The sequence below is a fragment of the Rutidosis leptorrhynchoides genome, unplaced genomic scaffold (genome assembly GCF_046630445.1).
Source record: "Rutidosis leptorrhynchoides isolate AG116_Rl617_1_P2 unplaced genomic scaffold, CSIRO_AGI_Rlap_v1 contig482, whole genome shotgun sequence".
NCBI lineage: Eukaryota > Viridiplantae > Streptophyta > Magnoliopsida > Asterales > Asteraceae > Rutidosis > Rutidosis leptorrhynchoides.
This window is the reverse complement of record NW_027266713.1, coordinates 20,081-46,113: the sequence shown is the minus strand read 5'-3', so window position 1 is coordinate 46,113 and position 26,033 is coordinate 20,081. Positions and strand designations below refer to the sequence as shown.

The 26,033-nt window shown below is 32.0% G+C and overlaps 3 protein-coding genes and 1 pseudogene across 4 annotated transcripts; 2 read left to right on the top strand and 2 right to left on the bottom strand.

Annotated features, from left to right (window-relative positions):
* Positions 1-10,284: 10,284 nt before the first annotated feature.
* Positions 10,285-11,552, bottom strand: LOC139883962 (uncharacterized). The gene is made up of 4 exons (XM_071868052.1): positions 11,154-11,552; positions 10,832-11,066; positions 10,524-10,750; positions 10,285-10,470 (listed from the first exon to the last, which is right to left on the bottom strand). Exons 1-4 carry the CDS (start codon positions 11,550-11,552, stop codon positions 10,285-10,287), a joined length of 1,047 nt encoding a protein of 348 aa, XP_071724153.1.
* Positions 11,553-14,808: 3,256 nt separating this feature from the next.
* LOC139883961 (peptidyl-prolyl cis-trans isomerase CYP18-1-like) lies at positions 14,809-16,834 on the top strand. Its single transcript, XM_071868051.1, has 6 exons — positions 14,809-14,813; positions 15,135-15,180; positions 15,285-15,359; positions 15,676-15,837; positions 16,150-16,308; positions 16,751-16,834. Exons 1-6 carry the CDS (start codon positions 14,809-14,811, stop codon positions 16,832-16,834), a joined length of 531 nt encoding a protein of 176 aa, XP_071724152.1.
* Positions 16,835-17,465: 631 nt separating this feature from the next.
* Positions 17,466-19,005, bottom strand: LOC139883957 (4-hydroxy-tetrahydrodipicolinate synthase, chloroplastic-like). 2 transcript variants are annotated; one of them, XM_071868048.1, is made up of 3 exons: positions 18,923-19,005; positions 18,585-18,674; positions 17,466-18,390 (listed from the first exon to the last, which is right to left on the bottom strand). In XM_071868048.1, exons 1-3 carry the CDS (start codon positions 19,003-19,005, stop codon positions 17,466-17,468), a joined length of 1,098 nt encoding a protein of 365 aa, XP_071724149.1. The 2 variants fall into 2 exon arrangements, with proteins under 2 accessions (XP_071724149.1, XP_071724150.1); XM_071868049.1 differs by having other exon boundaries at positions 18,585-18,671.
* A 1,925-nt stretch (positions 19,006-20,930) lies between these two features.
* On the top strand, positions 20,931-23,733 carry LOC139883959 (uncharacterized; annotated as a pseudogene).
* Positions 23,734-26,033: the final 2,300 nt, after the last annotated feature.

The following is a 26,033-nucleotide window of genomic DNA, read 5'->3' as shown; positions in this document are numbered from 1 at the left end:
CGTTTCCTTTATTTCTTTTCATGGCAATGAATCAACGGAGAAAAGAATCACCAATACCAAATCTCGTTAAATTCTTGATCTTCATCGAATATAGCGGACGATTTTGAACCCCCCGATTCTTTCGTTCTTATTTAATTTTAATTTTGATAATGGAACGAGAAGCTCTAAGCAAACATTGATCCTCCTATCCTTCCTATCTACTAGTCTTCTAACCGTCATAGAGGGGGTCGGGATTCTATGTATTTTTTTATTTTTATTTTTATGCACAGGATTTTATTCGATATCAACAAGAGCTATAATTTGGAGAGAAAAGGATAAACGAGCTTGTCCATTGAATTTATAGTTGGTTAAATAATGGGCGAGATGATTGCACATTCTTAATGCGTAAATAAAAAGATAAGATGTAAAATTAGATGCTAACGTCCTAATCTCACATATGAATTTTCGACAAATCAAAAAACAAGTATCTAGCTATTTAAAGTGTTAACAATTAAAAGAGCATCTAATTCTAAAATTTACTAATAAAAAATCTCGGTAAGCCCACGGCCTGATAAGCGTGGCTTAAAGTCAAAAAATCGTGGCTAAAAGAATAGACCACGATTTTTTGACTTTACGCCATGGTTTTCAATCGTGAAATTTGCTGCCGTGGTCTTAGGTATATGCTACGGTTTTCATCCATTTTCCGCCACGGTTATAAGAAACCGCCGTGTACAAAAATCGATCTAGGTTTTTCCTATTGACCATTTCCGTCACGATTTTTTAGCCGTGCCCAAAGATTGTCACGGTTTTGGTAACCGTGACTATATATTGCCACGGTTTTTGTCACGGTTAAAAAACCGTGGCGTATTCATATACTATAGCAAGATACCAATTCTTAATCCCGAAGCCACAACATGTACATTGACATTTACTACTAATCAATGAACTATTTAATTAAAAACACAATTCAATATAATTTAATATTTACTTATAATACCTCGTATAATGCCTAGAAGTTTATTCTACATCTGCTTTTGTGAACTAATTAATGTTTAACTAAACAAGTAGGCTACAAAAAGTTGTGGTCCATCATATACGACTATCAAAATATCTATATTCTTCCCTACGGACTAATGATCATCAGCTTTGTCACGATCGGTCTGCTACTCTTTACGAGCTACCTGAAAGTCAAATACATCTCAAGACATATCAAAATTCAACATGCAATAGTTAACGGTGAAGGCCGCAATAGTTAACGGTGAAGGCCACAATAGTTAACCATTTTAAAAATTTCACAGATAACATTTAAGACCAAAACTACTAACTATTATCAAATGTCCTCAAAGTCTTCAAATATAACATTTGTTTTTATTGAAAAATATAGGGCAAATACAACAATAAACCATTATTGGAGTATTATGGCCTTATTCAAGGCCAAAAAAGTTAACCATTATCATTTAAGAACAAATTAAACTCAAAGTAAAAAATTAAATTTTACTTCCACATCCTGTATTGTAAAATGGAATCGAACACACTAATCTCATGGCCATGATCATTGGTCCCTACGGAAGAACGTACAGCATTGTTTGCATCCTTTTGAGTTGATGGTGACAACAATGCTTCAAGCCTAGGGATCCCACCTAAATCCAACACTTCCTTCTCTACAACTTACTTCAACAAGCTCCTGACAAAAGAAAGTTCCTTTTCCCTCTGCCTCTCCCTCTCTTCTTCTCTGCCATGTCCCTCAACTCCCGTGTTCTTATCTCTTCTCTATGTTATCTCTCCCTCTCTTTTCTCTCCCTCTCTTTCTCTTCAAGTTGTCTATACTTCTCCTCGAACTCTTCCTGCTGAGAACGAATTTTCGCCAATTATGCTGCATGTTTGGCCTCTTACTCTTGTCTATAGAGGGTTTTCCTCAACATTATAAGAGTCAAAATCCTCCCTCCATAATGGACTCGTCGGGGCTTTTCTTTCTCGAAGACACATTGAAAGGCTTCTATATCATTCTTTCTATCTTCCTGAATTGTTGCAAGCTTTTCCTACAATAATAGAATTAATATGGTTCAATGCATCATTCACGAGGAACATTTCAGCTGTGTCATTTTGTATTCGATTTATAGATGCTCTCTCTGTTTCCTCATCTATATCCGTCCCATTCTTTAACCTTGACATGCGAAACATTTCGGCTTGAGTTGGATCTCTTCCATGCTCCTGGCGCTATGCTGACAGGATAATTATATTAGTACTAACTAAAAGAAGTTCAGTTAAAAATATTAAAAATAAGGGCTTATCACTCTTTACAAATTCTTCAGCTAATACAGAAACCTCTCATTTCCCGTCCGATGAACGTGTTTCATTTTGACCTTATTCTCAACATTCTGTCAGCATACGTTCTACAAGTGTACGCCCAAAAAAATAAACATACAACTTTTAGTTAACGACAAAAGGCTAATTGTTATCAGCAGTGAACATTTGGTAATGTAGACTCACCTTAATTTCGTCGTTACTCCAATAAACCATGAGCTTCTTGAAATGGTGGTCAGGGATCAAACCATGAAGGTTGTCCAGCCTCTCTGCATTTTCCGTGTACGGATCGAAGACCGTTTTTTTGACATTACTCTTGTGTTTCCGTCAAGCATCACCAACTTTACATATGACCGCCTTGTATGCAAATGGAGGTATGACATACTTGCACGACAACGGTTACAGACCACACAATACATGTATGGCACACAATACATGTATGGCACACATTCAATTTCATAAAGATGTATAAAAGGGAATTAAAACTCATACATACGTATATTGATATATTCCCATAACTCATCATTTTTGGGTACAGCAGGTCAAATCGTGTATATCAATGGACACTTTGTGGAATTTCTTGCAAACGTTCCAAGGAAAGCTGAGAACTCACCAACTACTTTCCTTGTTGAACCACAGGCTTCTCCATTTTTGTCAAAGAAGACTTCCACTCTATCTTTATAATTTCTAGAATGAACTTTCGCGCAAGTAGAGAGACCACGAGTTTTTCTTGGTGAAGCTATAATGAATCCAAAGGCATATTCATATTCATTAATAGAATAAAGTGCTAGGTTGTTAAATATTCAGAACATACTTGGCCCATTACTACTAATTCCCGTTCATTAACAATTAAGTGGAAGAGTATTCGTATCATCTGCAACACGTGTCTCCTCATGATCGGCAGTCAGGTTCTCTGCTCTTTCATCCTGACCAGCCACATTTTCTATTCTTTTATCCTGACCAGCCTGATTCTCTGCTCTCCAAGTTCTGGTAGTTCACCCATCTGACCATTTTTCTCAATGAATTCATCAAGGCACATAGCTGGTCTTTTAGGTGTTGATTTCATTTTCTTCTTTCTGGATAGACATCCTTCTTCTTTAATGTTCTCTTCAGATTGGTGATCATCTTGTAATTTTAGGTACGGTAAATTATAAACATGTTAATTACTGTTAATGAAAATTACCATTACTATTTGCTTGTTTTTCTTTTGCTTTGTTGGAATAGTCTTGGTTGCTTCTTGACTCTTCCCATTTTTTCATTGATTAAGTAAGCCTCTCAAACTTGCCCTAGCTGTTCCAGGCTGCTTTGACTATCCTCCAAATACAAAGTTATCACAAACAAGATTCTTTCTTCTTTTAACTGACCCACTTGTCTACTTCTCTCTCCCTCCCCATGCCACCAGAGTGAATTCTCTTATTCTCATCCTCTCTTCTTCCAACCGACCCACTTCTCTTTCTCTCTTGTGCCAGCAGACCGACTTCCTTTCTTCTCATTATCTCTTCTTCCTACTGACCCACTTGTTTACTGTTTTCTCCCTCCTATGCCACCGGACGAACTTCCCTTCTTCCCATCCCCTCTTCTTCTAACTGAATTAATTTTCTGTTTCTATATTTTTTTTTGCCACCAGCCTCATTTTCCTGCATCTTTTTGTCTCTTATTCCTTGCTTAACCACTTCCTGACCACAGTCAGAGCCATAGTTTTTATGAATTTATTGAATCTGTTGGGCTAGTGTTGGCTCCTTTCGAGCATTAGTGTTCTTCTTAGCCAACTTTTTTTGTGGAGCTGCTTTGGCTGCCTGCTAGAACCGAACTATTGTTTTGATGCGTTCCTGTTAATTAAATTTCTGCAACCTGCAAATTTATCTTCCTCATGATCGATTTTCTTCTTCTTACTCACTTCACCATCTCCAAATTCATTCTGCTGATTTGTTTGTCTGCGTTTGAATTGATATTGTTCCCTCTGATTATTTTCAATCCGTTCTTGCTTTACTTTAATTGCTGCTTAGATCCGCGACACTATCATTGGTTGTAAATTATTCAACCTCATTAATTCCTATGAATTTTTTGCTTGAATAATTTTCATTTGATTGAACCTCAATTGATTCACTAGCCATCTATTGCCACCGAATTATTGAAGAACAGATGATCAGCTGCATGTGAGTCCAAAACGATAAAGTTCGAAACGAGTCTATTAGGAGCAACCTTAAAGTTACACGAATAGATGAGAAGATAAGAGAGGGTAGACTTAGGTGGTTCGAGCATGTGAGACGTAGACCTATAGATGCTCCGGTTAGGAAGTGTGAGGACATAAATATAGGAACAGAGAGGAAAGGGAGGGGGAGACCTAAACTCACGTGGAAGAGGGTAATTAGGAAGGATTTATAATTATTAGATATTTCAGAAGACTTAGTAAAGGAGAGAGGGGAGTGGAGACGTAGTATTCATATAGCAGATGCTTTATAGATAGTTTAATTAGGGATGATAGGTTTATTATTAGGTTTATTTGTAGGGTATATATTTTAGTTATAGGTTGGTGCTCGTTATATATGTTTTTATATTTCATTAGATGATTTTCGATATATATATATACCATATTACATGTATTATATATGCTTCGGAACATGGCATGTGAGCTACACATAGTCTCTGTGCTTAAAAGTTGAGGATTCATATAGCCGACTTCACACGGTGGAATTGAGGCTTGTTGTTGTAGATAATCAGCTGCATGTTCAGCCATAAAACACAATCTCGTTCAGACTTTTTGTCAAACACATTCCACCCATAGTACCCACAAACTCTAGATTTTATTTAATATTAACAAACAACTTAATTCTTGTATTTGTGATAATCTACACAAAATCAAAAATTAGTGATAAGCCTTATATTTAATTTTATTATTTTGCATACCTGAAGTCACAACCTAGTACATATAGAGTCGATTAGCGTCGTTACTTTATTAGATTGAACTGGGAGATTTAAACTTCGCTGAAATCCGAATTGAAGAGCTGATGGTTAGTATATTATGAGAAGAGTCGAAATCTATTGTAGAGAGAGAATTTGAGCAGAAAATGAATTGAAGTGCACATAAATTGTGAATGTCGCGCGTTTACCATTTTTACTTGGTGAAAAAATTTAAAAAATCCTCCACCAAAACGTCCACGTTTTAATTACCGTACCTATAATAATAATACGTCACGGTTTTTAAATCCTGGTACAATATTATACTCCAACCTCAAATTGAATACCTTTTTCAAACTAATCCCCTGCATAGTGCATATTAATCCTTTGAACAGATAATTCCAATTCAATTAAGACATTAAACACTATATACAATTATTAAATAAAGAATAGCATTCATATTAGAATAGCCAGATAAGGACTTCATATAATGAATATATTCATCGTCACAAATCCGAGTTGAAACAAAAATGTTACAATTAAAACTACACAAGCTTAATTAAGTTCATCAAAATAGTTTTTCATCAACCATTTCAGAGTTACAAACATCGCCAAAGAAGAAAGTGATGATATAGGATGCATACTTCTCGATTAGGCCAATTACGTGAAGGGAGATATTGTGATGAGTGGTTATAGAGATTGAGGTCGAGTGGAGTTTATGTGTATACTTAAGGACACCACACAGATTGCAAGTCTCAAAACATGGAGTACATGAGCTTCATCCAACTTCTTCATCCAACTTTTGCGAGCAACAAAATATATGCAAGACCGTCTCAGGATACAAGATCTGCTCGATAGGACATCTTCAAGTACCTCCATTAAGAAAAGCTTCGAGGGTCTGAAAAATGGAGCCAGACATGAGTTTTCCAAATAGAAGCTTGAAACACCCGAAGCTTTTCTTGCTGGAAATATCGAAGACGGCTGACAAGACATATCTTGAATGAAGTGAAAGCCTACAAATGTTGTTCGCAATAAGATAGATGGAGGTGCTGTACTACATGTTTCGAGCACTAGCAACCTGTGGGAGCATCTACAAGTATACACCAAATTAAACTCCTGACGATTTGTTCAAATCAACTCGACCTCAGTCTCTTTTACCTTCCATCGCCATGCCTTCTCTTAACATAATTGGTCGATTCGGTTTGATTCCCATATCATCGTCCCTTTCTTCTCTTGGCTTCCTAATACATCTCTCATCTCCAGACCATTATCCCTAATGAATTCAGACCACTAATTTTCCGTTAACTTCAGACGGCCATTATCATCCTCTTATATTATCTACTCTGATGATTTTATCGAGAAAAACCATGTAATTTTTAATATATAATCGATAATAATATGTTAAATTTAATTATAGCATAACCAAATATACCTCATGTCCACACATATAAATCGGAGCTAATCTCCATACACATAAAATAAATAATATATATAAATGTATCTAATGATTATTTTATTTCTGAAATATAGTTTTGGAAATAGGTTTGGTGAATAGAATTTCAAGTAACACATAATAGGAATCCGATTAAGTCTATCAGTGATGGGTTTATGTTGCAAAATTTCAATGCGTCACGAATTCGGGTTATAAACGGGTTTAACATGACACTCGATGGGTACCCGATTATATTAATCGAGTATCCATTAGGTTTTATTCGGCTTCTCATTAAAAATATATATGTATAAAATTAAACTTATAACTTGCATAAATCATATTTTTTTATTATTAATATTTCTCACATTAAAAATAATCATAAAAATATAATAAATTTTAAATCTTTAAAAGAGAAACAAAACAAAATTAAAAATTATTTTCTTAAAATGGATATGACATGCTCATGACGGGTAGGGTTTGAATATTAAAATTAACAATATGACGGATATCCAAATTAAATGGGATAATTTAATTTGCCATTCCAAAAAATAATAAATAATTTGAACATTAAAAAATATTTTTGACCGGCAATTATTACAAAAATACTATCAATTTTGAAGGAAAAAAACTGCTCATGCCGGTAATGCAACTCATTATAGGTTCCCGATTAATCCTACCAGTAAGGGATTTGGGTTGTAAAATTCAACATATATTAGGTTCGGGTTTTAAACGGATTTGACATAAAACTCGATAAATACCCACTAAATACTCAATTATATCTAATAGAGTATCCGTCAGGTTTTATTTGCCTACTCGATTAAAAATATATAAAATATTAAAAATTAAAACTTTTAACTTGCATAATTTTATTTTTTAGTGATACAACAACAACCAACTCAATTTCATTGAGTGAATAATTAATAAAATTAATTAATAAATTTTAAACATTAAAAGAGAAAACAAAACAAAACAAAAAATAATTTTTTTAAAGGGGTAGGGTTTGAGTATGTAATATTTTCTAAACGGGTCTAAAAATTAGCTTCTTTAAATGGATACCTAATTAATTGGTGGTTATTCGGGTTTGAATTTTCTAAAATAACTCGAAACTCAATTCGATTTCATTCCTAATAAAATAGGATGTAATATTTTTTTTTAAATAACAAATATGTAGTATGGTCTTTACTATTAAATTTATATCACAAATTAAAAAATACAATACTAAAAGCAACCCGTGTGGCTAGACACGAGTTGTTCCCCTAGTTATAGTATTAAAACTGTATTTCCCTTATAGTAGTATAACATAATTTCCTTTCAACATTATTTCTTAAAAAACTTCCTTTATTCCCTTTAAAAAAAAAACACTTCCTTTATCAATTCTCTACTAAACTACTTAATTTTATTCCATTTTAATCATAGTTATTTCCTTGGCGACTAATTTATGATTATTTTTTCTCTATTTATGTTTTATTCTTCTTCTTTCTTTTTCTTCTTTTTATATATTTTCCTTTATTTAAAGGTACGTTTAAAAATTATTAATTTTTATAGTATTTCATATGTAATTTCTATTTTTAGAAATTATAATAAAACTTATAGATTAAACTATTTAACTAAGTGGGCCCGTCCGTTGGATGAAAAGTTCGTATCTTTAAAATTTAATAATTTAAATACATATATCATATAAAAAATTACATAATAATTATTCGTATTATTTTTAACTCTATATCAATTATAATTATTTTGATTTTATTTCAAAATCTACAGTCCTAGAATTAAAAATTAATTTTATTTTAAAAAATAATAAACATAATAAAAAGTAAAAGTTACATATCAAGATTTGATTTCATAGTAAAATTTATAATTGCATTTAATCAATTTAATTTTTCCTATTACTTGAAAAATAAGATATGTCCATTTTAATTATGAATAAAAAAATGTAGCGGATTTATATTTGAAATAATAGTTTAATAAAAAATTAGAAAAGAATAACATATATTATTCTTTGATTAGGAATAAATTTTTTTAATAATATGCCCATTCGAATAGGAAAAAATAAAATATGCCTTTTCTAATTAGGAATAGGAAAAATAATATAATGAATTTTAATTAGAAAAAATTATTAATTGTTTGAAAATTAAAATATGCCCATTTTAATTGAGAATAAGAAAAAAAATATAGCGGATTTTTATTACGAATAATAGCTTAATAAAAGAAATTTAAAAAATAATATATATTATAATTTAATTAGAAATAATTTTCTTAATAATATGCATGTTTGAATAGGAGGAAAGAAGATGTGTCCATTTTAATTAGAAATAGAAAAAAAATGTAATGAATTTTAATTACGAAAAATTCTTTAATAAGAAAATTAGAAAAGAATATAGTGTATTATAATTTTATCACGAATAATTTTTTAAATAATACGTAGTAGATAAAAAATTGAATAGGAATAAAATTATTATATTTGAAAAAATTAATTGGTAGAATTTTATTAGGAATCATTATGTTTTTATTGTGTTTTGATTTTCTAAGTAGAATAGGGAAAAAATATCATTGGCTTTAAATCGTAACTTGAAACCTAATTAAACTTAAAGTTCTAAAATACATGTGTCAAATTACTATTCGTTAATAAACGTCATCTGTCGGATGCTGATTTGACAATAAAATTTGCAATTAGAAAAATCTCGCTATTGTATATAAGATTATAATATGTGTTGAATTTTCCTCCCAGTAGACGTTGCTTTGTATATTACAAATCAGTAGGCCAATCTGTTGGATGGAAAGTCCGTACCTTTAAAAATTAATAATTTCAATATATCATATAAATATTATACAATCATTATTTGTATTTAAATTTATTAAATTTATGTCAAATATTATAGGGTAAAATATTAAAACTCCCTTAATGTTAAACATATTATAGGATTACACCCCTCTTTCTATCAAAATTATTTAAACACCCCTCATTCAACAATGTAATTTATTGTTACACCCATAAACTCAAATGGCCTAAAATATATATATATGCTAATAATATTAAAATACCAAAAATATCCTTCTTATAATAATATAAAATCTTGTATGTTTTCAATGACTCGGCCATAAACCGACGGTTCAGGGTTATATTTTCAGTGACACGGCCATAGACCGGTTCTTAAGCAATTTCAGACCGGTTCAATAAACTGGATTTTAAAACTGTTCTAGGTCGGTTCTGATTTGTAAAAATTTTGAACGTTATATTAACCAGTGACATACGGTTCAAATCCGATTTATGACTGGTTCAAAATCGGTCAAAGACCGATTCAGATTTATAATTAATATTTTGATTTAAGTCATTATTTAAATATTTTTTATATGTTTGAACTGAGAGAGTTTTAGGGTGCATTTGTTTTTTTTAAGATTAAGATGTCTGAATCTGAATACACATCTGAATATTAAGATGTGATATCAGAATCTAAACATATATTTATTAAGACTGTTTGTTTTTTAAAATTCTGAATGTATCTTAATTATATTTTTTTCATTAAAAAATGATTATATTAAATAATAACACCAAAAAAAATTGATAATAAAATTCAATTGTTGAAATGATCAACATGTAATGAAATTTATTTTGAGAAGAATTAAAAACACTCCTAATAATATTATATATAAATAGTTAAAATATTAAATTTTCAATTATTGGTTCTTCTCTGCATAAGTTGAAGCGCAATGTCGTTCTTCACATTTTCCATAAACTGGACATCTTCAGTTGTCCAATTAGTTCTATGTGCTTCTTCCGGATTTTCTTCTTGTTGTTCTTCGTCGAATATTATTTGAGCAGTGTCAAAATGATTGAACAGATCATCGTTAATACGCTCCTTCCAATGAAATTATGAACTGCAAAACAAGCAATAACAAAATCTCTTTGAACATTAAACTCATACGGAGCCATTTTGTCCAATATTGGGAATCTTGCTTTTAAAACTCCAAAAGCTCGTTCAATAACATTTCTGATTCGTGCATGGGCATGATTAAACTTTTCTTCTTTAGTTGTAGCACGCCTACGACGATAATCTCCTAACCAATATCGAACATTATGATATGGCGTTAGAAATTCTCTAGTACTTGGATATGAAGCATCACATAGATAATATTTATCTGAAATTACAAAAAAAGAAAACAAAATAATTAGTCAAAACATAAAGCTAAATCTAATTTCAATGAGTTTCAATTACATACTTGGAGGAGGGAATGGAAAACAATTATCTGGATTAGATAATATTTCTCTTAGAACTCGTAAATCATGAGCCACTCCTTCCCATCCTGCATATACATATGTGAAAATCATGTTGAAGTCACATATTGCCAAAACATTTTGATAATATTTTTCCTTTTCTCTTCCTCTATAAGCAATTTGTTGATCAAGTGGGATAATAGCATGTACTAATGTCACATCAAGAGCTCCAACTGCTCCCTAAAAAAATAAAGAAACAAAAAAACTTAAAACTCTAATTATAATATTTTGGTAGCTTGTAAATTACATTAGATAAGTATATATTACCTTAAATATCTTACGTATACTTTTATGACTATCAGGAACATCGAGATTAGGATCAAATGTTGTAGGCATTATCATCTCTTTTGCAAACTCCATCATTGCTTCAAGAATTTCATGAAAATACTTGTGAATAGTATGTGAAGAGTGTTGAAATCTTCTCTTGACAACAACAAAACGTTCATTATGTGCTATGATGGTCAAGAATGTTGCTAGCTTTTCTTCAACGCTTATGTGTTTACTATCTTTGATCCATTGCTTCTGTTTAAAATGATCGCATAAACGAACAAATGCATCACGAGACATTCGCATCAACTCTATGCATTGTGTATTTGAGCCACGCAATAATTCCAAAGTGTATTTTGCACCAGATAAAGATGATGTATTGTCTTTAATTCTTGGCATTTGATTAGATCGAAATCGATCAACATACTAATGAATGATTATTAAGAGTACAAGCTGGTCTTCAATGTCCATGTTAAATTTGCTGAAAAATATAGAAAAGTCTCAACATGAAAATCGATGATATAAAATTAAAATATCCAAATATGAAAATATCCAATATAATATACGATGAGAAAGGCAACAAAATATATTAATAAAATTTCATAAACTAATTGGGTGAATCAAATAAATCCCATTTTTTTCCCACAACCTTAACCCAATTCTCCATTGCATTTTCTTGCATTTTCATCCATGCTTTCCTGTAACTATCACCTTCACAAATTATACCAATTGTTGCACTATATAAAGGCTCTTCCCATCCGAGTCCATCCAACTTCTCCATACATTCCTCAACATCAAGAGCAATGTTTTTTTTTTTAATTATTAACTCTAATGCAGTGCACATCTTGTCATCTATTTCTGATTGAGATGACAATTTTTTTTCTCAATTTTGATCCTCCAGGCATGGTAGGTTGTGATGGAGAATTATTAACATCTTCATCATTTTGGCTAGTTTGATTACTTTCTTCTTCCGTAGCATCTACATCTATGAGAGGAGATGAAGATGAGGCACCTGGTCTAGGAATATTACTATCAGGACTCCAACCAAATAATCCAGATGCAGTAGTACCCTCAAAAAGTGCCTTACAAAGATCTGAAAAAGACAAAGGTGAACTTTTGAGTATTTTTGCTCTCGGATGACCCTATATCAATAAAGCAAAACATAAAAGATATTAATATAGAAATATAATAATTAATATTACGAAGTAAATTAAGAAATTTGACGTATAACCAACCTGTATGTAGTCATCTCATTCAGCACTTGTCATATTAATGGCGTGAGTTACAGGATCATAAATGTTTCCTATTTTTTTAGTTAAAGGCAACCATAGTGTATATTTCTCCTTCAGGTAATCATAATAATTTTTCATTTGTTTTTGATTAACCACAAAAGCATGAGTAGTTTCAAGAACTTTTTTGACTTTATTCCATGAGTCTGATTTCAAACTACTTCCAAGTCTTCCATTCAAAGTTACTTCTTCAATACATATTTCTAAGAAGGTTTTTACTACCTCCATTTTCTTCCAGCTTATCCTTTGACTTTCAGTAGATTGTTCCATCTCTGAAATATGTGTGTATATATACCAAATACCAACAATATAAAATACGAATAATCTCATTGAAAAATTATTCAAAAGACGATTTTTGGATTAAAAAATCATAAATTTCCTTTCATATCCAAAATTAAATATCAAATTTATATATTCTAGTATTTGATAATTGACAACAATATTTCATATACGAACAAAACATGGCTTTTACTTTTGACATGACTTTCATTTTCACTTTTGATTCAATATTCATCTTTACTTTTCGATTCGAAAACCAATCATCATACAATAGTTACACGTTCAAGAAAAGAAAAACTAATATTTAATATACAAATAAGAATTTTAAAATCTTACCGAGAATGAAAATTGTCGAGAGATTGAAAGAAAATCTCTGATTTTGTAGAGTCTTGAATCTTGAATCAACCTAGATTAGGAAGAAAAGATGTAAGCTGCTTGAAAAACAAAAAAAAAAAAGATTTGTGAAGACGTGTGCTGTTGGTACAGCAGGAAGAAAATAAAAAACTGTGTTAACTAATTAATTATTGGGTTTGTGAAGACGTGTTGTTGGTACGGCAGGAAAAAAATACTTTAACTAATTAATTATAGTGATTAATTAACATCTGAATTCTATTAAGTTGGAAAAGTATCACTTAATAGATAAGATCGTTTCAGAGATAATAAGTGGATTTAATTGAAAAACAAACACTCTTAATGGGCCAAAATCTGAATCATTAAGATTAAGAGGTATATTAACACCCATTAAATCCAAACAAACAAAGCCTTAATATTTTACCCTTAAATCTGAACCGGTCTTAAATTGGCCTTAATCCGAATTTGAACCATATGTCACTGGTTTATGTAAGGTTCAAAATTTTTACGAACCAAAATTGGCCTGAAACAATCTTAAAATTTTATATTATTATAAGAATGGTTGTTTTGGTATCTTAATATTATTAGCAAAGATATTTTATGTTTCTTTTGAATTAATGGGTGTAATAATAGATTACCTTGAAGGAGGGAGGTTTAAATAATTTTAATAGAAAGAAGGGTGTAATCCTATGATATGTTTAACCTGAGGGGGATTTTAATATTTTACCCAATATTATATAAAAGATAATTATTTTAATTCTATATCAATCATGATTATTTTGATTTTATTTTAAAATCTATTTATTTTCAAAAATAATAAATATAGCAAAAAGTAAAAGTTAGATTTCATAATAAAATTTATAATTATATTTAATCAATTTAGTTATTGTTCCTATTGTTTATAAATATAAGATATACCCATTTTCATTTTAAGAATATGAAAAAAAATATAATTTTTTTTATTAGGAATAATAGTTTAATTAGAAAAATTAGAAAAAATAATATATATTATACTTTGATTAGGAATAATTTTTTTTAATTTTATGCCCATTTGAATAGGAATAGAAGATATATCCGTTTTAATTAGGAACAAAAATACAATGAATTTTAATTAGGGATAATTATTATTTTTTTTAAAAATAAGATACATCCATTTTAATTAAAAATAGATAAAAAAAAATATAGCTGATTTTATTAGGAATAATAGTTTAATAAAAAAATTAAAAAAATAATATATATTATAATTTGTTAATATGCCCGTTTGAATAGGAGAAAAGAAGATGCGCCCGTTTTAGTTAGGAATAGGAAAAAAATAATATAATGAATTTTAATTACGAAAAATGGTTTAATAAGAAAATTAAAATATATATAGTGTATTATAATTTTATTAGGAATAATTTTTTAAATAATAGATAGGAAATTGATTAGGAATAAAATTATTATATTGAGAAAAAGTGATTGGTAGAATTTTATTAGGAATCATTATGTTTTTATTGTGTTTTGATTTTCTAATTAAAATAGGAATAAAAAAATATCATTGACTTAAAATTATAACTTGAAACTTATTTAAACTCGAATTGTAAAATACACGTCTCAAATTACTATTCATCAATAAATCGTCATGTGTCGAATTTTGATTTGACTTTTAATTTGACAATAAATTTTATAATTAGAACAAATTAAAATAAATTGAAAATTGAAAATGTCTCGCTCTTATGATTAAAATATGGATGGATATGGAGTGATAGATATATAGATAGATTGGAGTTGGCCTTTAAAAAAAAAAGTAAAATAAAATAAAATTGAAGTTAAACATCCATAATCCCCCAAACATACGAATGGCACGCAGTAGGAATGAAGTTGTCGAAAGTTTCAATAGAGAGAGCAAGCCCATAAAAAACTGAATAGGCCCAATATGTCACTCACTTACTAGCCAGCCCATATAACTTCGGCTTGAGTTGGCCCGAGTCTTTCTATAAAAAGCCTTTTCGTGCATTGACAAATTTGACGTCATTTTTTCTTTTTTATAAATAAGAATTTGTCGTTAATATAATTTCTCCAGTCTGAAAACACTTTTCGAGAGCAAACGCACGAAGAAACAAATTATGGTAAGCTCTCTCTCTCTCTCTCACGCCTTATTTTCTTTCATCGAACACCTTGTCTGTCTCCATTTCTCAAAAACAATTTCACTTCTTCTCTTCGTTTTTTCCAGTCAGTCACTTTACACACAAATCTTGGTGACATCAAGTGCGAAATCTTTTGCGATGAGGTTCCCAGGACAGCAGAGGTCAGTAATTTGTAGCTTTCCTTTTCAATTTCAACTTTACCATCCAAAACTCATAGCTTGGGAAATACTGGGTTGGATTTGCTTTTCGAGTTTAATTTAATTACGTATTGAACATTTCGGAGGCCTTGATTTTGCGTATTGGGAGAGGTAGCTCATGTGGTGTGTGCAGCCAATCCACGAAGAAACAAATGGGTCTAGTTGTAATTCATTAATTCTATGTGCACTTTTCATAGCCCTGTAACCGACTGTTTTTCCTCCAATTATTCAGTCTTTATTCTTGTGTGGTGTGATTTTAAACGAATTCTTTTGAATGCAGAATTTTCTGGCTCTATGTGCCAGTGGGTATTACGACGGGACCATATTTCATAGGAACATCAAAGGTTTTATGATTCAGGGTGGAGACCCTTCTGGTACAGGCAAAGGAGGAATGAGTATCTGGGGCAAAAAGTTCAACGACGAGATAAGAGAGTCCCTCAAGGTGTATATCTTAGCTTTTTCTAGGATGAATAGATTTCTCTTTGCTTAAAAATAATCAAGCTATCTTCCTGAAAAAAGCATGAGCTGGGATATTGCTATTTTCACAAATTTTCCACATTTACAATTGGATTAGTAACCGTGATTAAGTTGATAAGGAGTGCTCATACATGTTAAAAGTTCTAAATTTACAGGAGGCTGGGTTTGTTTATATAAATTGTTTGTTTATGATTGGTATATGAGATTATCGTGCATTTATGTTGGCTCTATTTTTAAAGCCTTTAATATTTATGCCAACCTTTTTTCCCCGTCTCAGCACAATGCTAGGGGAATTTTGGCAATGGCTAATAGCGGGCCAAATACAAATGGAAGTCAGTTTTTCATTACCTATGCAAAACAGCCACATCTAAATGGATTGTACACTATCTTTGGCAAAGTGATCCATGGCTTTGAAGTGCTCGATGTGATGGAAAAGGTACTACATTTGCGTGCTCGCGTGATTAATTTGTTTTTCCAAGTTAATATCAGTGCAAAGTTCTTCCTCTGTTATTAGTCTCACCATTTTGAGAATGTATGAACGTGTGATCCTTTATATTGATTTGATTCGCTTATAAAATATTCTGCTGAAGCCTGAAACTTGAAGTGATAATGTGCCAATTCATCCTTGTGCTTATTGACTTATAGGACTTGGTGATTTTTTTTTTTTTTTTTACGGGATTCAATCCTGAAAGTAGCTGGTATTTTGTCCAACACTTGAGCATAATGTAGCTGTATTGTTAAACAATTTACATAACAGTTGTCTCGAAACTTGACGAAAATTTTAGCTGTGGTATCTTTTGTTTAACATGCAAACTCATGAACATGTGCTTTGTTATTGAGGCAAATCTTACCTGCTTACCGTTGCTGATTTTGTGCAGACTCAAGTAGGACCAGGGGATCGACCTATTGCTGAGATCAGACTCAGTAGAGTGACAATGCATGCTAATCCTCTTGCTGGCTAAGACTTTCACGATCCGACTTCAGACATGGTGTACATTTTGACAGTTACATTATTAACTACCATTTGGAGACTTATAGTCCATAGACCATGTAGAAGTTATGAAGAATAGACTTCTTTTACGTGTTTGGGGTTACACCAAAATTAGCGGTCAGGCTTTTTTATGCATACTCCCTCCGTCCCATTCATTTCAATTTGCCAAACAAGCTTCAGTTTTAGGAATGTGATCATGTTAGCAAATTGAGAACACAAATTTGATCTCTCCAATATGTAGATCTTGGATTAGCTTCAGATTTTAGGAATATGATCATGTAAGGTTTAAATTTTGGGAAACTTAACCAAGTCTAGTAAACAGCTTTTTTTCAATCTAAATGACTAAGAATTATTGCCGTTGAAGAATGAATCTTTGAATATTTAAGAGTCCAGAGTGCTCACGACCCAAAAATATGCAGGCAGGAATGATGGCAAGCAGCAAGCAAACATCATACTACATCACAAGAGCAATAATCAAATATGAACATTGAAGAGAAATCTCATTCACAACTTCAAAATTCGGAAAAAGGAGAAACAGTTCCAAAGCTAGTAAAGATCAGATTAAGAAAACTAGAGGGCAAACACAAATAGAATTCAGTTAATTAACGGGCTAGCGAGATGAAATCAACATCCTCAAGCACTTGGACATCTTTGTCCCCAACAAAATTCTCCCGTCCAATTTGCTTCACGATATTGACAAACTCCAACCTTTTCTCGTAAGGGAGGGGTTCATATGGCAACCTGAAGATTGGCCTCACCACCCCGAGTTGGGCAAGAGCCGTGTTCAAGCCAATTGGGTTAGGCTCCTGGAAAAGCCAGTTGATAAGAGGCAATAGCTTTGAATTGAGCATCCCATTCTTTCCTTCATACATGAGTTCTCTCATTGCCCCTGGAACCAAATTGCTGGTAACCGAAATTACACCCGTCGCACCATGGTCCCACCTAGAATCATGACATTCGTCGTCGTTCCCGCTCCAGACAAAGATTCCTCTGTCAGTATATTGTCGAACCCGATCGTTTCCCACGCATTCTTTAACACCGGCCAGATTCGGATTCCCCGAAATGAAGTGGATGACGTGAGGTGGAATGTCTTGACAGGCTCTTGAAGGGACATTGTATATTATTGTGGGACCCATAGGGAGCACGTTTTCAAAATGTGAAAGCATTCCTTTAATTGATGTTTTGCCGTAATACGGGTTGATCTGGAGTGCAGCATGCATGCCAACGGCGAAACCTTGTTCCGTTGCATGGATTGCTTCTCTTGTAGAATTGCTTCCTGTATTGCCTATGACCTTTATCGATCCACCGAAACAATTAACAGTGTGGCCAATGAGCATAATGTGTTCATCCCAGAGCAGGAGATGCCCTTCGCCAGTCGTGCCACCGACTATTAGGCCCTCTGCACCATTTTGTATCTGCATATTCACCAAGCCATCGTAGGCTTCTAGATCGATTCTTCCATCAGGTAAATATGGGGTTTTGATGGCTGTTATTAATCTGAGAGCCTGAATATCCTCGGATGCTGTCCTGCAACATAGAAAGTTCCCTTAGTTCAAAAAATGGCAAAAATTCCTTCAAACAGAAATCAAAGTGTTGCATACAGGAATTAAAATAATAAAATCACATTAAGCAGATTTACAATCATATTCAGACCCGGGGCGACAGCATAACAGGAAGTAAAAATATGATCATACTCCTACAAGATATTCCATTTAGCTGACCTGTTTTTAACTTCAAAACTACGCATTGGGAGATGGAAATTTGGTATTACAGCAGCTGCCTGTGGAGTCATCCATTTAGCATCCCTCCTGCTGCTGGACAATGGTACAGATTAGAAAATAAGGTTCCTTCCTTGTGCTTCACAACAGCCACAAAAACAAAAATCTTCTACCGTATTTTCTTAACAGATCAACTCCTAATAATAATAATAATAATAATAATAATAATAATAATAGTAATAATGAATCTCAATAAGCAAACTCAAATTGGAATAAGACAATAAAATAATTATTATTTCAATCCAACACTTTGGAATTTAGTCAACGAAGAATCAAACCACCTCTTGTAAATGTGATCATCGTGACGCAGCCATGGGAAAACAGTCCCTTTCAAGGATAGGCCAAAGCTCTTCAAAGCCGCCATTGTTCAGCTAAAAAGCCGATTCCAAACAGTAATTTGACTTTTCTTACTGTCAAGTAATTGAAACAAAAATCCAGAATAATTAAAAATAAGGTAGAGACGAGGGAATTCAGTGAGTAGTAATGGAGATAATAGTTGAAATAATAATCAAAGTGGGGAATGTTTGCTGGAAAGAGCGGAGCTGAAGGGCTGAGGTGCGGTTGTTTACGTGAGCCATGCAGGCGGAAGCAGGTTGCCGGCGGCTGTGAGATGGTTGTACTAACTAGGGTTTTTATGTTCAGTTGTCCGTCTTCGTGTACAACTACTGTTTAGCTCCTTCACAGATTGACACGTTCACTCGACATATTTATACCAATTCGCGTCATCCAGTTGACACGTGTTGTGTAATACGTGGCGTTTCGGATTTTCTTTTTCCAAGTTCAAATAGTACTGAATTAATCCTCGTACTTTGTTTGATTTTAAGAAACAGTCCTCATTGTAATCTATCAAGTCAATACGTGACATTTCTTATAGACAATAGCAAGAACTTTTTAATTTATTCTAATTGTAAATTTTATGGTCAAATCAAAATTCGACACATGACGTTTTATTAATGAATATAATTTTGACACATGCATTTTAGAATTTTGAGTTTAATTAGAAATCAAGTTACAACTTTAAACAAGTCATACGTAAACTCGCATTCTGGTTAAATTCCCACTGAATCACTCTATTATTGTTTATTGTACTTAATTTATCTTCAAGTTGTAAATTGTTTAGATAGTACTGGTTCAGTTACCGATAAACTATTTCATTATAGTTTTATTGTACTCAGTGTTGTTCATCATAGTATAAATTATTTAGTCTATACTGATCTAGTTACCATTGTACGACTACATTACAATTTATTATCCGTAGAATTATCTCTAGATTTGTATATTGTTTAGTTAGTACTGATTTCACTGTATCTTACTTAAAAAGAGGTTGTTAGATCTTTGTTCAGAATATTTTTAAGTAGATCAATTGTAAATCTTTCAATCACTTCGTTAAAATGGAATTATATTTAAATGATTATTAGATAGGTTTCAGTTATATCTCGTTGAGTATCCACATTAGGTGACTAAGTCGAAAAAGAGTTAGGGCTATCAAAAGATAGCAAAAGATAATGTCCCATTAAGTTAATTTTATTGACCCACATACAAGAATCACGCTTTAATTAATAGATTGTAAAAGATAGACTTTCCATGATTATGGGATAATGTCATATATAATCTCTTAAAATGATATACAAAAATTTTAATCACATTATTGCTATTCTACTGCCTCCAAAGAATAAAAACACATCTCTCTCGTAGAGAAACGCATAAATCTTGAAGTAACGCACCATTGAATTCGGTCTCGAAGGTGAGCCTAGTTGGTCACTTGGACCGTAGAGTCCAAGCGTTGCTGCCATCTCTTCATTTCTTTTGCAGGTTTCGATAAATTCACCTCCCTTATGTGTAAGACATGACACCTCATTTTTTATCGATGAAACATTGACGTCATCTGTGAGGAACGCACAAAAAGTCGTTTCCTCCATCCACTAATCTGGTATAGCTAGAAATTTGCCATTTTTTATCTGGATCCATATGGTTCTTACGAGAGGTTGTTAGGGCATCTACCTATCAAGAGCCGCCTGACTAGACCCCTACTACTGATTTGTCTGGGTCAGCCAAAGATCCAGCTCTCAGGAGCCGTCAAATTGTCTGAACCAGGCATGCCTCTCATGGAGGCACTCAGCCCTATACATGGCCTCCCCGCGATACTCGCAAAGAGAGGGTGAACGCTCCTGCTGATCAACCTTCTAAAGAGGTTTGCAATTCTTGCTACTGTTAATCCTCCGGCTGCTACATTTGGTCAACTAGTTCCTAGGTATCCTTGTTGTCACTTCGATCTATTTTGTTAATATTATGGTAAGAAATCTCGATGATGGAGGTCCATCTCTGTCAACTATTCTCGAAAAGGTCAACATTAATTTCACACCGAAATTATACTCTCGAGATTCCTTGGGTGCCAAGAAAGCTATTCCACTCGAAATAATCAAATGTATGTTCATGATTGTATGGGAAATAGGTGAAGGGACGTCAAGGAAAAGCAGCAGAATTTGAAGGGCCAAAAGTTAAACACGCTGCCACTTGTTCACGGCCAGGACGTCCAGCCCACAGTCGACGAAGTGCGAGGGCCAAAGTGAAAAAATGCTAGAAGTTACAACTAACTACGAAGACTACTCATTCTACCCTATAGTTTTGGCATGTGTCATAATAATCCTGAACTTTATTTATGTAATTACTGAGGGCATGTCCTCTTACCTATATATAGCTAATGTTATGTGATAATTTACTTAGATTTAAATTGTTTGGTCTCATAGTACATTTCATTATTTTCCAAAATGAAATATCTATTTTCCAAGCTATGCATCAGCCACAGAATAAACTAATCGTGATTCATAGATATGTAGTGAAACTAAAAAGGTCATATAAATCATAATATAGTTATTGTGAACAGAAGCTTAGCATATCCATTGTTGCACCACATTGGATCATTTGTTCTTCTTGATGTGGGGTTTTGTGAACATACCTTAAGATTTGGCATGTTTACGTTATACTATCTTTCTTTAATTGTAAAAAGGACCAGCCTAGTGGTGTTACACATTCAGAACAAGTGCTGTCTATGCTGTATTGCATGGCCATTTTGAGGTCAGATTAATTCACTTTATCAAAATTTGTTTTGGCAAGATTTGCTCTGCAATTTGCCAGTATCAGATACTAGTGACGTATGTTACGTTAATATCATTCTTATACTTGTGCGGTTCCGGCATTTTGAATAGTTTCTCAATTTAGATTTTAGAAGTTTGGTGTTGCTTTCTTCGAAACATTCTAAGGCATAAGATCACTTATTTGTTTAGGCTTGTTATTAACTATGTTGTTGAGAAGATACGCAAAAGATCAGAGATTTCTATTGCTGAAGCAGCTGACAGAATTGGTATTCCACGGTCTCTAATTGATATTTGTCATGCCACGCTCCGTGAACATATTCCTTTGTTTTTCTTAATTGCCCTGAGCTTTTAATCCCATCTGATCTTAGGCAGAATGTGTTGTTGTCTTGTTGATTCACAGAGAAAAATGTTTTCTTGATATTTTCTTCTAAATATACTTGTGGATGCGAGATTAGTGACATGGTGATGACTATTATGTTGTTAATAGGTTATAAAAAGAAAATCACGGGGGCTATGAAAACTCTTGTGCAATTGTATTCTTCCTTCTCCTCGGAAGTAGTTTCTGTGTTGCTGGAGTTCTTGGCCAAGGCAGCTGATTCCTCATATTCGGTTTCTCATGTTGAAAAGACTCACGATTCATTGGATGACTGGAAGCTGGTGATGACGAAATTGTCAAGTAAAGAACCTAAATTACTTTTGATTCTTCTTAGTGCAAATTCTTGATATGATCAAGTCTCAAGGAGATGAAAATGGTAACTTCTGACCCAAGGAATTTGCTTTGTAATTTTTTGATGATATCTTGTTTCTGTTAAAGCTTGATCTTTATTATTCAAACAATATTAGTTGATTTCTTCCTTCTTTTTGATAGGAATGCATCGCGTCAAGTCATCAGAGCATGGAGTCGAGAATGTTCAAATTAAACACCTTTCTTCATTATTTGCATGGCTTGTTGGACACCTGAAAGGACTAAAGCCTTTTCGTGACAGCAACAATACTGATGTCAAAGTCGTCTCTTTTATCAGGAAAGAAATTATCAAATTCAATCCTAAGAGAGCTCCTATATGAAAGTCTTCTTGTATCTGGCCCTTCTGGAAATAACCAGTTGATGAAATCCACTTTGCTAGCTGCTCAGCTGATCGGCGAGCACTTCTTGGTAGAAAAACTCGGATAATTATACCGCAAATGGATGTCGTCGAACTCCGATCTTACCGAAGAAAATATTTCCGTCCCCGATGACCTTAGCCGGCATGAAGAATCTTTATGGAGAGCAGCTAGGAAGCTCGAGTTGGTTAAACTTGGTGCAAAGAAGAGTAAAATAAACATGGCTACTGATGATGACGTGGAAATTCAGGTAGGTAGGTTGTGGCAAAGTCGTGGAACCCATGTCCGGGAAATATGGTCATTTAATCCTAAGATAGTTATAAACAACTATGGGTATCCAAATTATGGATATTGGATAGTAAAGTTAGGAATCGAGAGATAGGAATTGTCGTGGATTCGCATGACCCTAGATATCTCATCATCCATTATCTCAATCTTGTTATTGCTTTGCTATTTTATGTTCTTAGTTAAATCACAACAATCACCATTACGATTTGTCTGGACAATAACCAAATTTCAATAGCTAGTACTTAGTTCATTTATTCCACGATTCCCTGAGATCGATAACCGGACTTCACAGTCCCATTATTACTTGTGGCGACACGTATACTTGTGTGTAAGTGGTTTTAGTCCAACAAAATTCTATTTTGGATATTCAGCTGACTAAAAACTAAAATGTTAGCGAGAAGAGAGGAGCTAGTTGTGTTGCTCAGATGTTAGATAATAACTCGACGGCGGTAAAGAAGATGAGAGAGACGGTGGATGGGGAAAACGGTGAGACATTTTGTAAAGGAATTGGAGGTCTTTTGATGATTGGTGGGGTTTATAAGAAAGTGAGTGAAGAAGAGACGCTCTCCAGTATCAGGTCTCAAGTTAGGAATTATTTACAAAAATAAGAATCGAACATAAAAAGTATATAGAATATGTGATGTTTGTTAGAAGGTAAACAAAAATAGAAACTCGAAGAGCGGGAAAAAAAGAAAGAGAATCGAGTTTGAAGAACACGAAGTTACTTAATTAATAATTTTTTGAAAATTGTGTTTTGAAAACACATACATGCAACAATCTTTAATTAAAAATATTACTTCATTTATTTACAAAAGTACTTTCAAGTTTCAATAAAAAATTAAAATAGTCCTTTTATTATGAATTCTATTTTACGTGACCAATTAAACGATTTAAACAAAAAATACTAATATCTAAAGGCATGATAGAAGTTTATGAAGGCAATATACAATATTTACAAGAACAAATAAGAGCACATCATAGAATAAAAACAATACACTATGCCAATTGGCTTATAAATCAATATGAACATAATAGACAAATATTAAATAATGAATATAAATATTTACAAACTTTAGAAACTCTAAAAATTCAATTAGAAACCGTATAATGTCTATAACGGCTGATGTGTCAAAAATAAAAAAAGATTTAAAAGACATTAGAAAAGAATTATATGAAAAACTAAATAATCTAGAAAATATGATTATTGAAAATAAAAAAACTATTGAAGGATCATTCTCTATAATGAATGAATATATAAATCAACAAAAATCAAAAAACATACATTAAGAAATAAATGATTCAAAAAATTGTCTTAAAAATCTTCAAGATCTATTAGAAAATCATAAATAAAAATTTTTTCCATGAAGGGGGAGATATTATAGAAAAATTAAATGAAGAATTATACAAATTTAAAAAATGAAATTCTGAAAAAGGAAAATCTATAATCCAATATCCAAATATTCAACAAGAAATTATTATTACAAAATCTAAAAGAATAGTCACTCTAGAATTACTTCGAAGAATTGTATAATGGAATCAGAAAATATATCTGACCAAATATCAGAAGTAGACAACTTTTATCTCAATTAAAAAATTATTGAAGAAGAAAAAGAAACTTATGAACATAAAAATTATAACATAGATGATAATAAAGAAAAAGTAGTATATGTGTATGAATTAGAAGATGATTCACCATTTAGAATGAAATTAGAAGAAATCTCAGATTCAACTTCAAGTCATAAAAGGAGAAGAGAATTTTATCATAATGATTATATGAATGAAAAAAGTTATACTAGAAAAAATAATGGAAAAAATTCCCTGACGAATATACACCATCAATTTAGATATCCTAAATCTAGACTGTGTTCAGAATAGAGAAGAAATTTTAACTCTTTGGATGAATAATACAAGATTATTAATTCAATTAGAAAAAACATTTCAAGATTTTAATCCTAATCTAGTTTGGACTTTTGTTACTTATAAAGTAACAGGATTCGTAAAAAACTATTTACAAACTTTACCACAAGTACAAATAGAAATTTTACTAAAAGATAAAACAACAAATTCAGAAGTTTTCTTCACATTAGTAGATACCATAAGTAGAGAATTCTTAGGAAAAGATGACGTAGATAAGAAAAAACAACTGAAGCTGCTGAAGTAGAAAAAACTTTGTGGCATCTTAATAATATACAAATTAATATGTGTGATATAGAATCCTATACATGTGAATTTTAAAAATACTATTATAAATTACATGCAGAATCTAGAGAAGCACATAAAGAAACATATTTAAATAAATTATCATGGCCACTAAGTAAGACTATAAAAGATATATATTTGACAGAAGTAGCAAATAATAGAATAGCTCATACATTAGGAGGAGTCATAGAAATAACTCAAAATTAGATAGCTGAACAAAATTTACAACGATCTATAAAAACCAACTTAAACACCCTATTGGGCAACTATGTTGTAAAAATAATCCTAAAATACCCGATAATTATGGATGCAACAAAGAAAAAAAAAATTTATGAAGAAATATAGATGGAAGAAATTCCCGAGAAATAAATATAAAAAATACAACTATAGAAAAAATAACTTTAGAAAAAAAAAGTTTTTCAAAAGAAGATTACCATATAAAAAAAAATTACCCTAAAAATAAGAAAACATATAGATGATGGCTATGTAATGAAGAAGGTCATTATGCAAACAAATGTTCTAATAAAAAGAAAATTGAAAATAAAGAAAAATATTAAATATTAAATATAGTAATAGAAAAGAAACTAGAACCAATACAAGATTCGGATTCTGAAATAGAAGAAATATATGAATTGATATCTGATAGTAGTCAATCTTATGATTCGGAAGAAGATTATTCATCTTCAAATGAATAAACCTAATCCAAATT